This window comes from Labeo rohita, chromosome 19 (genome assembly GCF_022985175.1).
Source record: "Labeo rohita strain BAU-BD-2019 chromosome 19, IGBB_LRoh.1.0, whole genome shotgun sequence".
Lineage (NCBI taxonomy): Eukaryota > Metazoa > Chordata > Actinopteri > Cypriniformes > Cyprinidae > Labeo > Labeo rohita.
The window spans coordinates 18265441-18281342 of record NC_066887.1 but is presented as its reverse complement, the minus strand read 5'-3'; the positions used below and the strand labels follow the sequence as shown (position 1 = coordinate 18281342).

The 15902-nt window shown below is 34.4% G+C and overlaps 1 protein-coding gene across 8 annotated transcripts in view; it reads left to right on the top strand.

The window, feature by feature from the left end:
* trioa (trio Rho guanine nucleotide exchange factor a) overlaps positions 1-15902 on the top strand; it is a 122101-nt gene that overhangs the window by 13567 nt on the left and 92632 nt on the right. For all 8 annotated transcript variants that reach the window (XM_051136174.1, XM_051136173.1, XM_051136176.1 and 5 more), the window contains exon 2: positions 6460-6513. In XM_051136174.1, coding sequence (XP_050992131.1) covers positions 6460-6513 — 54 coding nt within the window. The remainder of the gene's footprint in view (positions 1-6459; positions 6514-15902) is intronic.

Genomic DNA, 15902 nt, shown 5'->3' with positions numbered 1-15902 from the left:
GTACACATGTTAGCGCGGTGCACGTTAAGTGTCACAGTTGTGAGTAACCGTGTCAGGCATGCGCTTGGCATTGCAAGCATGTCCCACGTGTTTATATTTGGTCTTCGGTCTGTATCCAGCCTCACTTTGATGTTCCACCCTACAGAAGGAAAACATAACCGATGGAATTTGCAGAAAATGGAGTTATGCTTTCTACCATCTTTTTCTTACAAAAGTACCAGAAAGTAACTTAGTTGACCCAGTGTTTTCCGTAGAAGTCTTTTTTTTTTTGCACCTATACTAAAGACGAGTGATGGCTCCTTAAAAAATTAACTTTGTCGTCACAGGAATAAATTAAATAAAAAAAAAAAATAAATAATAATAATAAATAGAAAACCGTTATCTCAAATTGTATTAATATTTCAAAAATGATTTTTACTGTGCTTTTTATCAAATAATTATAAAATTAAAATAAAAAATGCATTTTATTACAGTTGTTTTTTGTAAATGTTTATATTTAACTGCATATTGTCATATACATCCAGTGAGTCAGATGTCATTTCAGTAACTCTGATTCAGACAGTAAATTATTAGACTGATTCATAACAGAGATGGCTAACATGTTTTTTTTTTTTTCTTTCTTCAAATTAGTAAGTCTGAAGGTTGTGAGTCGTTTTGACTGATTCATTGAAAGAACTGTTTCATGAGTCATTTGTTAATGAATCAGACTACACTGTGGCCAGTGAAGATAATTTGAGTTACTTATTGTCTGTATAATATTATTATTATTATTATTATTATTATTATTATTATTATTATTATTTTATTATTATTATATATTTTGTTTCTTTTTATGTGTTTTTTTTTTTTTTTTTTTTTTTGAGGCATTTTGCCTTTTGTTGTTATGAAAGGACAGATCAGTAGTTACAGGAAGTGAAGTGGGACAGAGAGATGGGGGCGTGATCAGTAAAGTCAGGATTCGAACACGGGACGCCCGGAGCGCAATGGCGCTGTATGTCGGCACCGCCCACAAGGTTATCGGTGCCAACTCTTTTTATTTTTTTTTTTTTTTTTTTTTATTACCAATTTCTTTTTATGTCTAGATAAACTCACAACTAGGGGTGTGCGATAATGACAAAAAATTATATTTTGATATTTTCTGGATTTCTGTTGATAGTGATAATTAGACTGCAGTGGACAGCTGACTTTCAAAGCTTTTGATATTCTTCATAATCTGTGCGGTGATTAGTTCGCAGAAGTAGCTGAATGAACTGAATGAAATGGTTTTTTTTTTGTTGTTGTTTGTTTTGTTTTTTTTTTTTTTTTTTTTGTCTTTTATGGACATTTTTACATTTTAGGCCATATTTTTCCTAACCTAAATAAATGTGGGCATCATCTTTTGTGTCAAATTCTTAAATTTAATCAAGAAATTCAAATAGTAAGACTCTATAGGGCTGTTACCAATCAAATTACATCAGTATCAACAAAATTTGTCTTAGCAATGCGGAAGTGGCACAGAATCTGCATCTGAAGTGGCATTTAGATGCATTCACACAAACTGTTTAATACATGAATGTTTTGATGTTTTAAACTAAATGTTGAAAACTGATATTTGAAATGATTTTGGGAAAAAAAAGGAAAAAAATACTTTAAATATAAACCTAAAATCATGACTAGGTGGTGGCATATCACTGCATGAGTGAGTCACTGAGTCATTCATTCGACTGATTCATTCAGACAGCTGATTGATTCAGTAACGAAACACGTTGTATTGCTCAGAGATGCAAAACAGTTTTGTTTGGAACTATTTTTGTTGTTGAAATACAGCAAAAAACAAGAATTGTTGTCACTTAATATTAAGTGACAACATAATATGTTGTCTTGTTTATTCAACTGTTTATCAAATCAGTGTCACATTAATTTTTTTGTACTCTCTGTACTGGAAGCTCCTAACATTAAGATGAACTCCTTGTGTGTGAAACACACTATAATAAAGCTCTTTCTGATTCGGAAGCCGAAGGGCGCCCTTGCGCAGAAACTGCAAAACTGCATCGCACACTTGCTACTAGTACAGTTAACCTTATTCAAGGCTCAGACCGATTTTTGTCGCACTGCACAGTTTTGACCAAATCAGTTCTAGTTTGGAGCTCCTCATTTAGCGATATACTAGTTTCACATCCACCTTCAGCATGTAGCACAAAGAAATACGTCAACAACTAGACTTTATCGTTATTATCGCAGGAAAACTAATTCTTATCGTGGGGAAAAATTTTACCAGTATATCGCAAACTATAAGATATCGCCCATCCCTAGTATGCGTGCACTCTCTAGGCTTAATGTCAAATCGCATATCGTTAAATCAGCAGTTATGATGTTATCGTAGATGATATTGCGCACCTCTACTCACAACATGATTTCTTTTTCTGTGGGGCTGTATATACAGCAGTGGTGTATACAAACGCTGATACTAATAGATGCTAATAATACCATGGGATATCAAAATAGCATCACCATGAGTTTGAAAGCATGACTATGCACGTATATAATGTATGTGTGGCCTTTAAACACTTTAATCATCTCATTGTCTCATAGCACCACTCTCTGTGACATCAGAGAGATGCAAATGGGATGTTGTGGCGATGTGTTGGAGAAGCGCGTCTGATTTAGAAAAAGGATCTGAGAGGTAGAGAGAGGGTGTACTGTGCCTCAGATCCTGTGTCTGATTAGAGAGACCCTTTTCTGTCAGCAAGTCCTTTGCTCTCCCTCCCCCACTTGCCAGCCAGCCCAGCACACCACACCTATAGCGCAGACCAATACACAACACACAAAGACTCTTCCAGGAAGAGCACTGTTAACATACCTGTTGAGAAGTGTACTGGGAAGTCATATGTCCTCTGTCTAACGTTGCATGTAATTGCAGCCAGTGTAAATATATGGTTATGTTGTTGTCACGTGACGTGGCCTGACTGCAGTCGTGTGATTGAGTTCCTCTCTTTGAGTGTGGTGTTACAGTTGAACCACATTTAAAAAAAAAAAAAAAAAAAAAGATATCTAACAGCAGTATCAAACATTAAATGTATCCAGGTTTTGAATAATTGAATGTTAAAAATAAATAATTTTAAGTCATTTTTTAAAATATGGAAAATTTGATTGGCTGCATGTAAACTAAAAATAAAATAAATGTTGTTACTTGTTAACTAAAATGAGAATTATACATTTTTCCCCATAATTAATAAAAAAAAAATTATAATAAGCCTAAATGAAAATTGAAATAAGGAAAAAAAAATTACAAATGAAAGCTGAAAATATAAAAGCTAATTCAAAATTTTAACAAATACTATAATATTATATGAATAATACAAAAAGTATTTGTCAAATAACATGACATCTTATTTTTAAACTCGCCTCATTCATTAATTTTATGATAAATGTGATTGTTTAAAAGTACACTGTAAAAAAATTTACCAGTTTCAACTTTTCAGCAGCTGCCTTAAAATTTTAAGTTAAATCAACTTAAAATTATAAGTCATTTCAACTCACTACAATAAAATAAGTTTAAATGACTTGTACTTTATAAGTTGATTTAACTTATGAGTTGAAATGACTTGTATTTAAAATTTTAAGGCAGCTGCTAAAGTTTGAAACTGGTAAAAACCTTTTACAGTGTAGCTGGTTGTCAGGCGGCAATTTGCAATGCCTGTTCCAAAACGTATCATGTTATTACAATATAGATAATCAGAACTGAGTTTAGTTATCATTTTGTAGCAGTGGAAGTTAAGCTAGCAGGCAAATCAGCTTGTGGTATGCAGTTGGCTAACTGGTTAGCTTGTGAGCTAACTACAAAAGCATTTAATTTGACTGGTTATAGCTTTCATTAATAGAACATGAAATGGACATTCATTCAGTATTTTTTCTAAATGATTCTTAATTATTTGAGCTGTTCATTTTTATTAAAATGTCATAACTTGACATTAAAACAACAGACTTTTCTCTTGTGATGTCACTTTTAAACTGTGATGTAAGCAGCAATAAGTGGCTGATTTTGCTAAGAAAACCAATTCTGGCATGAAGAAAGTAACCTTTTGCTTTTGAATGGTTTTTTGCACACGCTCCTTTTTCATCCTGCCCTCACATGCTCCATATTTCGCCTGTAAGCATGTGACTACATGCAACATGTGCCAGTAACACTGCTTTTTGCGTCCTTGTAAAACAGAAGCTCCCATGATTCCCCTCTGTCAGGCGGTTTATGCATGATATAGAGGTCAGAACCTCTGCTGGATTAGTCCAGTGACTGGTGCCCAGACTCAAAGCTTAACCTCCACGCCAACATCAGCACGTTTTAGGGTCACTGGAGCAGGTCAGCGTGAAGCAAAGGGAGTTTTTACATTTCCAGAGCTTGGGTGTGGTGTTTATTCACAAGTAAAGAGAAGTGAAGCACATTAAAAAAGGTGTTAGTCAGATGTTCTTCTTATCTGTTTGTTACATGTTTGTGAGAGAATTAAAAAAAAAAAACCATCCCCAGGCAGCACAATCACTAGAGATATTAAAAGACTTTAGTGTGCATTGAAATTTAATTAGGCTCAAAGTAAATTTGAAGCTGTGTTAGACAGTGTTAGGAGTTGAGATAGGAAAATTAAGTGCAAAGTTTAGCCATAAAAGTAATAGAGTAAAAGTTGAGTACGTGGCTGGACAATTAATCGAAACCTCAACATAATTTTCCCATGTCGGTTATTTCGTATTTTTAATCCTGTTAATACTTTCCCATTAAAAACGTACTGCCGCGTGACCACTATGCTCGCGTCTTTTTTTTTTACACCAGGGTTCGAACAAGGTGCTTAAAGTGCTGGAAGTTCTTGAATTTAACTTTCTGAAAGTTAATGCCTGGAAAACACTTGAAAATAGCAACATTCCTGAAGATGATCTTGAAAAGTGCTTGAATTATTGAAACACAGTGTATCTGTAAAATAAGTGTTTAATTTTTTCAATAAGCACAAAATTCACGCAATTTAAAAAAAAACATAATACTTTTTTCCACTTATTTCAGTTGATGTCATAAAACTAGCAAGCTAAGCCAATAGTAGTACTGACAGTGTCATGTAAACATGGCTGAAGAATCAAAATGTGGAACGGATGAACCGAATCAATTGAGTCATTTACGCTGGAACCGCTCAGATTGATTCAAACTCATGACTTCGATCATTCATTTTAAGTGATTCACTAGCAAAAACCAGATCAAATTAAAAGACCCATTCATTTTCGATTTTCAGCTTTGCTGTTAATGATTTTCAAGGAGCTTTTCTAAACTCTAAATCAGTAAACCATTGCATCACAAGATGATTCGATGTTTTGAAGCGCTCCAGTCGGATCATGTATCGCGAATCACTTGATTCAGATTGGGACTTTGGAGTGGCTTCATAAATTGTTCCGCAAATAAATGATTTGCAATCCGCGCTCCATGTCCTGATCTGAAATGATGGTTCGCAAATCATTATTTAGATCGGGACATTATTTAGAGCAGCATTTACTACACAGAGCCGTAGTTCACTGACAAGCTATGCAATATCGCAATCATTATCGGAGGCGAAATGTATCTGATGTTGAATGCGATATTGCGTAGCTTGTCAGTGAACTACGGCTCTGTGTAGTAAATGCTGCTCCATCTGACAGCACGTGATGGAGATTCACAACCAATCACAGAACCGGCATTACTGACAAGATCCACATGATATTTTTTTGCGCAGTCCTACCTAGTAGTTTTTGCTGTGGTAAGTACTTACCTTTAAGTAATAAATGGAAAGCACATTTACATTGAAAGTTACATTGAAATATATTTTTACTTGCTTATCCAAAAACCAATCCGATACGTGACGCAAAAAACGTCAAATGATCCATTGAACCAGTACTATCATGAAACGTCAAGTGAGCATTTGTTGTTAGCATGTTGCTAAACTAATGATAACAACGATGCACAGCACTCTCTTAAATACTGGGTACAATAATACTTTTTTAACATTTTATGTTATTTTATTAGTATTTTTAAATAATGAATGAAATATGTTTTATAATCAACATTTCTCTCGCTTCACTCTCTTGAATTTATATTTTTACTGTTCTCACCGCAATGCATTCTGGGATTGCCTTCTCTGTGGAAAGTTACATTTGGCAAAAATGTTGCATCTTAAAAGGCTGAATTTTTATTTCTTTATTTGTAATGGCATTTAGCATTTTTATTTAATTTTGTTCTTTTAGTTATTTTTATTTATAAAAAAAAATCTAAAGTGAACCTTATGAGAATCGACACTATTTTGCATACTCTCCTTGTTTCATTTTTACTTAATTTTCCATTTTATTTAATCATTATTATTAAAAATAATTCACACACTAAAATCATAACTATCAACTATAATGAAGCTGGTATTTTAGACTCTCTTTATAGCTGGTCTAACTCATCTATTTTTTTTTTTTTTTTTTCCTCCATAGATTGTGCGCTTTCAAAATGTGAGCCCAAAGCCGACGTCTCCAATCAAATAACAGGTAAAGAGTTTTAAAACCATTAGATTTTTTTTTTTAGTTTATGTATATGTTATATTCTTGAGTCTGATTGGCCAGTAAGCTTCAAGTTTCAAAACAACCTAAAGAAACATCTAATTTGGCTCTTTACTTTCACCTGTGTTTTTCTGCTTGGCAGATTTCGCCTTTGTTTGTTTTGTCTGTACATTATCATGAAAGGAAAGACATGTTTGAGGGTTCTTGTCTCTATTTGATGTTTTGACTGCATGTCTGTTTCTGCAAAAGAAGCACTGCAAATATCATGTCTGCTGGATAAACATCAAACAACAGAAAGTGTGTGATATTGTGTATACACAGACAACCAATGAGTGGAATGGAGGAAGAAAAGAGAAAAGTTGTTTTTAACAGTTGTTTCTCTGATCAGCCATTCGTCCGTTAGCATAAACTTTTTTCTTGTCCATAGCACTGGGCAGTGCAAACGGCTCGCCGGTCGTGATCGGGAGCATATGTGTTGCGTATGATACACATTCTTTACATCTCAGACATGACTTTGAGTCAGGAAATCGCTGCTCCCAGAGCCACAGAAATGTTGACAGTTCACACTTGCGGGGTTAAAATGAACCACATGTGCGCAATAGGGAGGAATCTGCCAGTGTTTTCAGAGCGAGACGTCCAGCAGTTCTGTCATGAACACTTTTATAGCCTGTGCTTGCTGTAAGGAAGGCTTTACTACCCTAAAGTATGCTTCTCCAAATAACCAGTCCATACTACTATTAAAGTAATAGTATCCAGTGTTGGGGAAGTGAAACTGTAGCTTGCCAAGCTACTCATATTTTGAAGTAGCTTAGATGGTCCAGCTACTCATCTGATAAAGTAGTTGTTTTTCTTTTTAAGTTTGAGTAAATTATCAGGAAATTTTTATTCTGGAAGTGAACTGATCCTTTAATATAATATATTATAATCAGCGTTCAAATAAATTGGTGAATTGTTTTTGAGCTTTTTTTTATATACTGACTGTTTATGTGAATTGATTTGAGAGATAGAACAGAGTTTAGGAGAGCATGTTTAGTTTCTGCCTAATTTCACTTATCTGTAACTCTGCATGCACAATATAATGTGATATAAATTAGCAGTTTTGTCACGCTGTACCACTATTTGTTTGGAAAAAGTAGCTTGTTACTGGAAAAGCTGCATTTATTTTGAAGAGCTGAGATATATTCATGAAAAATGTCAGGAAGATATTAGAACATATTGCTATAAAGAAACCAATCTCTGATGTCATATTGCTGTCCGCAACATATATTTTGGTATGTTGGTAGTGCTGTGACAACAAAGCCGGGATGTGAATTTGCTCTATATAGTGGAACATAATGCATAATTCACCCACCATCTGTTGCATTATTTCCCTCAAACATTTCTGAGCAATTAATATTTTTTCCATTCATAATAAAACAAAGGCTTTGTGTTTGAATACATGTACATTTTCTGAGCTCCAACGTGCAAATAGCGCCTGAAAAACAGCTGTGCAGCAGTATGCAGTTATGCAATTGCAAATATGTCAGTTGTTGTCACATGACCTCCATATTTCATTTTGGAAGTGACTTCCAGTTGTCTTAGTAATAAATATAGTCATCAAATTTTTTAAATTCAGTATGAAATAATAAATTAAGAATTAAGATATTTCAGTTTTTCATTATATGCGCATGGTTACTTGGCCATTCGGGTATTTCATGCATACAGAAAATTGGCACACTGCAGACGGTACTTATTTTAGAAATGTTAATATTATAGTTTGGTTTCAGTTTCATTTGTAGTCAAAGATATCAACTGTTTTGATGAAGCAGAGAACCGCCTAAATGTTTACAAACTCTGTGCCCTTGTTTTGAATGATCTGAAGGTTCCGCGTTTGATTGGCTGCTGCTGACTTCTACTTGCCGCTGATTGGCTAACGGAGCACCTGTCTGTTTTATTATTGGGTGAAGCAGCACGACTCAGCTGCTGTAATCGCTCACATTCTCACCTCTCTCTGTCAGCCAGTTTCCGAACATGAGCCCCCTGCAGGAAGCATTCATGACTTTGTGCCAGAGAATAACTGCTGTCCCTAAATATTTCGTCCAAAATGGCTTCCATTGAGAGGCTGAACCGCAGCTCTTACCACAGTACAAAATACAGCTTCAGACAATCGCATATCAGTTCAGGCATTGTAATGATATAAATGGAGTATTTATCGCACAATATAGGCTACGCATTCTCTCGCAAACATCCTGACACAGAAAAGTTGCTTGGGTCCCGCAGCTGCGCTTTCTATAAATAGATGCCATGACCCACCCCATCAAAGAGTCTTTGCCCCTCTCAGTACCCACAGAGCACATGACCAACTGATACACAAACATGTGCTCAGAGGCTGTTCTGACATCACATTCACAAGAGATCACTGTCCAAACAAGATAGGCCTGGGTCGGAGCGTTACAGTGCTGTAATGAATCTAAATACAGACCTGAATCTCCACAACATTCACCAAAATAGGCTGGTTTTTTAGCATTTTAACAGTTTCAAATCTGAGGTGCGTCCTCAAATCGTGTACTGATGCACTATTCTATGGCATTTTAGTGTGAGAAGTTTGTTCACATTGAAATTCCAAAAAGAAAGAATGCACTTCAAATACTTGGATGATGCAGCTTCAATTATGTAGCGGAGGGGGAGGGGCTATCAGACTCTGATTATGAATTATAAAATAACCTTCTATAGCCCAATTTATACAATGCATGGTTGAGTACATGCAGTACATAGTGTTTAAGTGCATAGTGTATAGTGCATCATTTGTGATGCATCTTATTTATTTTATTTTTTTTTGTAAAACATCAACTGTGATGCAATGAAATAGAATATATTTTTATGTTGCTTGCACTAATAAAAAAAACATGACTAATTTTAAATTGAGAAATTTTATATTATTATTATTATTATTATTTTTTTTTTTTTTTTTTTTTTTTTTGCAGAAGATAACTGGACTATGCCAACTGGTCCCTAAATGTAGCTTGTGTGCCTCATTTTATTTTATTTTATTTTATTGTAAAGTTATTTTATTTGATTTATTTTTATTTGATTTTGATTATTTTTTTTATTTTGTTTTATGAAATAAAATAAAATAATTTTATTTTTATTTTATTTTTAATTTCTTTTTATTATATTTATTTTATTTTATAAAATAATAGAAACATTTGTATTTTATTTTAGATTAGTTGTAATTAAATTTAAATTTTTATTTAAATGCCTTCATTTGATTTATTTTGTAAAATAAAATAACTATTTATAATTTATTTTGTTTTAATTTGATCTTATTTTTGATCTGACTGTTTATTATATATTTTATTTTATAAAATAAAATAAATATTTTATTGTATTATTTTAAATGTAATTTTTTTATTGGTTTTTCATAAAATAAAATAAATATTTTATTTTATGTTTGATTAGCTTTTTATTTAATTTTATTTAGATTTATTTATATATTGTATTTTAATTTAATATTATTTTTGATCAGATGAAAAAAAAAATAATTTAATTATTAAATATTTTTATTATTATAATTTATTTTATTTTGCAGCCCTTTTATTGTCTGCCAGGCAAAAAAACGAAATCTGAATGCTTAGAAAAGTAATAGTGCGCCTGTCCCAAGCTGCATTTTTTGAGGTAACGTTGACTTATCTGACTTGTTCATATCCTAAACAACATTTGCTTCACTTTTATAACATTTGGGAAAACCCGGTTTGTTCAAATGAAACACTGAACAATAACGCACACTTAAAGTGAAAAGTGGTTTTATTGAGCATTTTGTAAGCTTATAAGATTTGAAGTTGTTGTGTGTTGTCTGTTTTTAAAATAAGAAAAGGGGGGGAAGTAGGATAGTACAACATAAGGTACTTAAAAGTGTTTTGGCTCACTGGATTACAGCATGTGCTGCTGTGGATTAGGGCTTAGTGTAGGCACTCATGTTGGACTTTTTAAACTATGTTTAGTCTCCTCCTCTTTTTTTTGAGTTGTAACGGTCATAACGGTGGCTCAGGAATTTCAATAACGGAAAACTCAGTCAGTCTGAATCTAATGCTAAGTCACTCATTTTTATGATTCGTTTGGAAAACGTTTGACAAGCTGCAGCCATTTTAGCTCAATAGGCTTTCAAACTAAAGATGTTTAAAGGTGTTTGAGTTCTTCTCATAGCCCTGTATGGACCTCATTGTCATAGAGATGATCTTAATGATTTCCAGTTCTTTTGGTGTCAGACAGCACATGGGTGTGATTATAAGAGGACACAGACCGAATTTGCGTGGGGGGAGTAACGGGTATTTATTATGTAGAGTATGGGGATGAGGTGGCCAGAAGAAGTGAATTAAAGGAAGATTTAAGCAGGAATAAATGACTCAGAAGACAGAGTGGTAGAGCAGAATGAAATGGGTGGTCTAGAGAAAGTAGAGCTGCAGTGTTGCAGGTCAGGACCTCAAATTGCTCAGGTGGGGAAATGGTCGATTGAGATTAATGAGCTTCTGAAATCAAAAGTGCTGCTTTGAGCAGCCAGAAAAGAGAGCAGTGGATTTATTGATTTATTTACTGTGTATTACACTGCTGCCACATAGATTTAATATAAACAAATTTTTTCCCCCCAGCACTTGTGCTCCTAACTTTTAACTCCTAAAAATTTAGGAGCACAGTCAAAATTTCAGAAGTACCTTCCAATCAATAATCAAAAATCTAATCAAAAGTTTGCCTTCCCGTTATGAGGTAAAATTTGACTCCTTAAAGTGATTTATAGGGGAATTTGGTTTTTACCTTTGTAATGGCATTTTTCTAACTTTATTAAAAGTATATCATCTTTTATAGCAAATTTAAAAAAATATATTTTTTAAGCTTTTTAAAAATTTTCATTAAAACAACCGAATTAAAACAAGTTACCCATCAAATGAAATCAATATTAACAAAATTAATTTGTACTACAGAGGTGGCACAGAAGAACACAAAAGTGGCTTGTAGGTGTATTTTCATATTTAATGAGGCCCAGAGGTGCCATCATCAGATGCCCATTTTCCATAAGTTGATATGATTATTTAGGGTCTTAATGAGAAGTCTATAATATACTTTGGTTAAAAATTCTCAATGGTTTTGTAAAATAACACCCTTTTTACCTTAACAAAATCAGCTCTGCAAAAATCATCCCATTCTGGTCGAGGCTGCTTTAAATGCAAATGAGCTCTGCTCGCCCCGCCCCTCTCTTCTCTCTGTGGAGTGACGAGCCTGTTTACTTTAACCGCATTTAGCTGCTAAACTTGCTAACTAGCACATTATTAGGAAAGGCGATTGCAAAGATTCTTAAAAAAAACCTTACACTCACTTCTGCTGTAAGTGAAGCTGGATCACAAATGATTCACGTGAACATAGACGCATTTATGTAGATTGGGAGGTGCATTCCATTCACAAACAAACATGATCCACGGCATCTTCAGCGGCTCAGATGTCGGGAGTAAATGACGACCACTATGTTCATTATTACATGCAGCAACACAACACCACAATCACTCAATTCTTGTCTAACTTACATCCCTGCTCCGACATCAAAACATGTAGGCTGGACTGTTACAGCTGAGCTGAGGTAAAACGCTCATGTCAATCAACTATCGTGGGAGTGGCCTCTGTCGGTGTGACGCAACAACGACAGGCATCTGAGAATGGCTCGATTTGAAAAAGGGAATATTATTTTTACAGATTAATTAAAAACCACTGCATGGATTTTTATCATTATAGGATAGATTTGTACATACACCGCCAACACACATTAATGTTCAAACAACACGTAAAAGTGAACTTAGCATCCGATGATCCCTTTAAATATAACATTTTGAATATAGAAATATTAAATGATTTAAGTAACTGAAGAGATTTTATCAATGAAAAGACTTTATAAATGAAACTAAATCTGCCTGGAGGTGGCATCAAGTCACTGATTTAATCACTGAGTCATTCATTCACTTGATTCGTTCAAACAGCTGATTCATTTAGGAACAAAGCATGTGACTGTCTTTATGAATGGGGAAATTGAATCATTGACTGACTAAAGTTGTTTAAAAACGTACATTCTTTTATAAACAAAACACCGCTGTGTTTGAATAGAGATGAGCAGCGGCTCAGTTGTGATTTGTTTCAGACTATTTTTGATGACGAAATAGAGCAAAATCAGGCAATAGTGTTATAGTCAGACAATGTAAGGCACTTAGTATTAACTTCTTGTTTATTTAACTATTGTATTAAATCAATATCTCATTTGCAAACTCCCTTAAAATCATTAAAAGTTGTCACTCATCTTTGTCATCTCACAAAGTTCTATTATAATCAACAAAGCTCTCTACACTGCACAATCAATCTCTTATTTACACTCTCTACACTTTGTTTATGAAAGTATTTGTGAGATATGTCTGTGATGCATTACTCAACATTGCAAAAACACATAGAAACCTTTTAAGCTCCCCTCAGCGAAAACACAAATATGCTAATCAGGTCAGTTGCACATGGTGCTCCTAAATATTTTTTCATAGTCGCACAAAGTAGAGCAGCAGCTCATTTGCATTTAAAGAGACATGGACGAAAACAAGCGTGTTTCTGTTTCTACTTAAACTAAGCATTTCTAAAATGATGTAATAAATGATCTGTGGAGTATTTTGAGCTGAAACTTCACAGACAGACACATTCTTGGGACACCTGAGATTTATATTACATCTTGTAAAAAGGGGCTTAATAGGAAGTCAGTTGCTACTGTCAACTTGAGTGTAAGTAAATGATGACAGGCTTTTCATTTTTGGGTGAACTGTCACTTTAAATATCCAGTATAGTCATCCATTGCATAACCTCCAGATACCTGTCAAAAAACATAAAGTCAGTCGCGGGACGTCTGCTTGGTCTCGTGAAATGTTGAGGAAGAGATGTCTAATATTATTTCCCCCCACTCAAGCGCAGAGTGTCATTATTAGAAACATTTGTTGTGAATTATGACTGTATATTTCCAGTCTGTTTTTCGCTGCTCTCTCTTTCAGAAGATCTCTGTGTGTTGCGTGAGCTTCTGGTTTTCTCTACCCTGTTATTAGGGGGCCTGACCTCAGAAAAGCTGGCAGGGAGCAGCCAGATGAGAGCGCAACATCAAATGCTCTCTGGCAGTGTGAATGCACATGGAAAAAAGATGGATATGAAATGTAAAGATGTTTGCCCTCTAAAATGCACAGATCTTTGCAGTTGTATATCTCAAGTAAGAGATTGCCTCATAAATACTCATTATCCTTCACTTTGGGTTGAAAATGTTCCGTCATGCTCTAATTTTAACCATCAGTGAAATTTCTTTATCTATCATTCTGTTATCGCAGTGTGAAAAAGGCAGTGTAGAAGTTTAGTGATCTGGTGACTCAATTTAATGAACATTATCCGATGAATTATTCCAGAGGACTGATTGGAATCTCTCATTTCTCTCCCCAAATCCTCAGTCACGTTTCTCCGTTTTTGCGGGGGTGCTTTGAAACTTCATTTTCTTCCTTTTCTCGACTTCTAATCCAGATTATCTTCCTTTAAAAGTAGGAATGTTTCTGAAGTTCTGAAGAAAATATTTTTCCTGTCAAAATGTTAATGTCTTTAATGTCAATGAAGATTTCAGTTCGGTTAGAATGTGTCTGATTATAGGAGAATCTTTAGCATGAGAAGATGAGAAAACAACAACAAACATATCAAATGAGGGAATTTGAGAGTAGCAAGATATACGAGAAGTGTGGGGAAGTGCTCATCATTTAGAAGAAGCAGGTATGACAAGCAAGCAGTAAACAGTGTACTGAAGTGAGAAAAAACAGACACATTTGAGTGAGAGTGAAGGATTGCAGGTAGTTTACGAGGCCTGAAGGTCTGTCGGTGTCACGAATGTGACGGAAGGCAGTGACAACTGCATTCATCACTGTCAGCTCACTGTCACCAGATCTACACGTTCACATCTGTTTCCGCACTGGCCGCCGATGTTTCTTTGTTGCTCTTCCTGTCCATTACTGTGTCTTGTGTTCTACAGTCAGATTCATTCTCAATTTTATTGTAATTGTCTTTCAAAACTTTTCATAGTTTCTCTTTCATTCTGATGCAACCATTTAAAGACTCCTGAAAAAAAAAAAAGTAACCGTTTCCACTAAACATTAAGCAGCACAGCTGTTTTCAACATTGATAAAAAGATATGTTTCTTGAGCACCAAATCAGAATATTAGACTGAGTTCTGAAGGATCATGTGACACTGAAGACTGGCGTAACGATGCTGAAAATTAAGCTTTACCATCACAGGAAAAAAATACTTTTTAAAAATATTAAAATAGAAAACAGTTGGTTTAAATTGTAATATTTAAATTGTAATATTTAAACCAACATCCTAGGTGTAAATGACTGACTTGACTTGTAAATGACTGACTTCTTTCAGACGAATACAACCGGAGTTATATTTAAAAATGTCCTGGCTCTTCCAAGCTTTATAATGGGAGTGAATGGCTGTTGAGATTTTGAAGTCCAATAAAGTGCATCCATCCATCATAAAAAGCACTCCACACACAGCTCTGGGGGGTTACTAAAGGCCCTCTAAAGTGAATTGATGCATTTAAGAAAAATATCCATCTTTAAAACATAATAAATCTATCTTTAGCTTCCGCTAAATGTAGGTTTGGGAACCAAACTGTGTACTTTTAAGCATCTGTGCTACTGAGTACTGATTCACATTAAATCAGTTGGTACCAAATTTCAGTACCTTAGAACGCATATGGACGCATATGTTACAGAGAGAGACCCCTGCAACTCAAACACAACACACAGGGCAAACTGAAATGTGGTTACATTTCTAGGGCCATGTGGTTTCTGCAAAAACGTGGACAGGATTGCCGAGTCGATTCATAAAATTTGAATTTGCTCTATAGCACGGAATGCCACGGAATCTTAATTTGAATCGCGTTATGGACTAGTGTCTGTGAATATTAAAAAGCAAAAAGACGGTTTAAATATGAATCCTACATGTTATGCTTGTCTCTTTATGTATGAATGGTGGAGACGCGGTTTTGTTTGCTGCAAATACTGAAGCACGTGTGACGCTTGTGGTGATTTTCGGGCTCTGCATCTCACTGTATGATGACATGAACACTGTATCTGCACAGAAACGTCATGGCAATTTGTCAAAATAAAAGTACGCTTGAACATGTAACAAAAAATATATTACTCTTGTATTACTTTTGTACAGTGTAATGTACGTCTTTATATATTCCATTTTCTGTCAAATTAAAATAAAACAATTAAATGATAAAAATAAATACAACCAGATGAACCACTTAATTGTATTTAAAAAAAAAAAAAAAAAAAAAACATTAAAA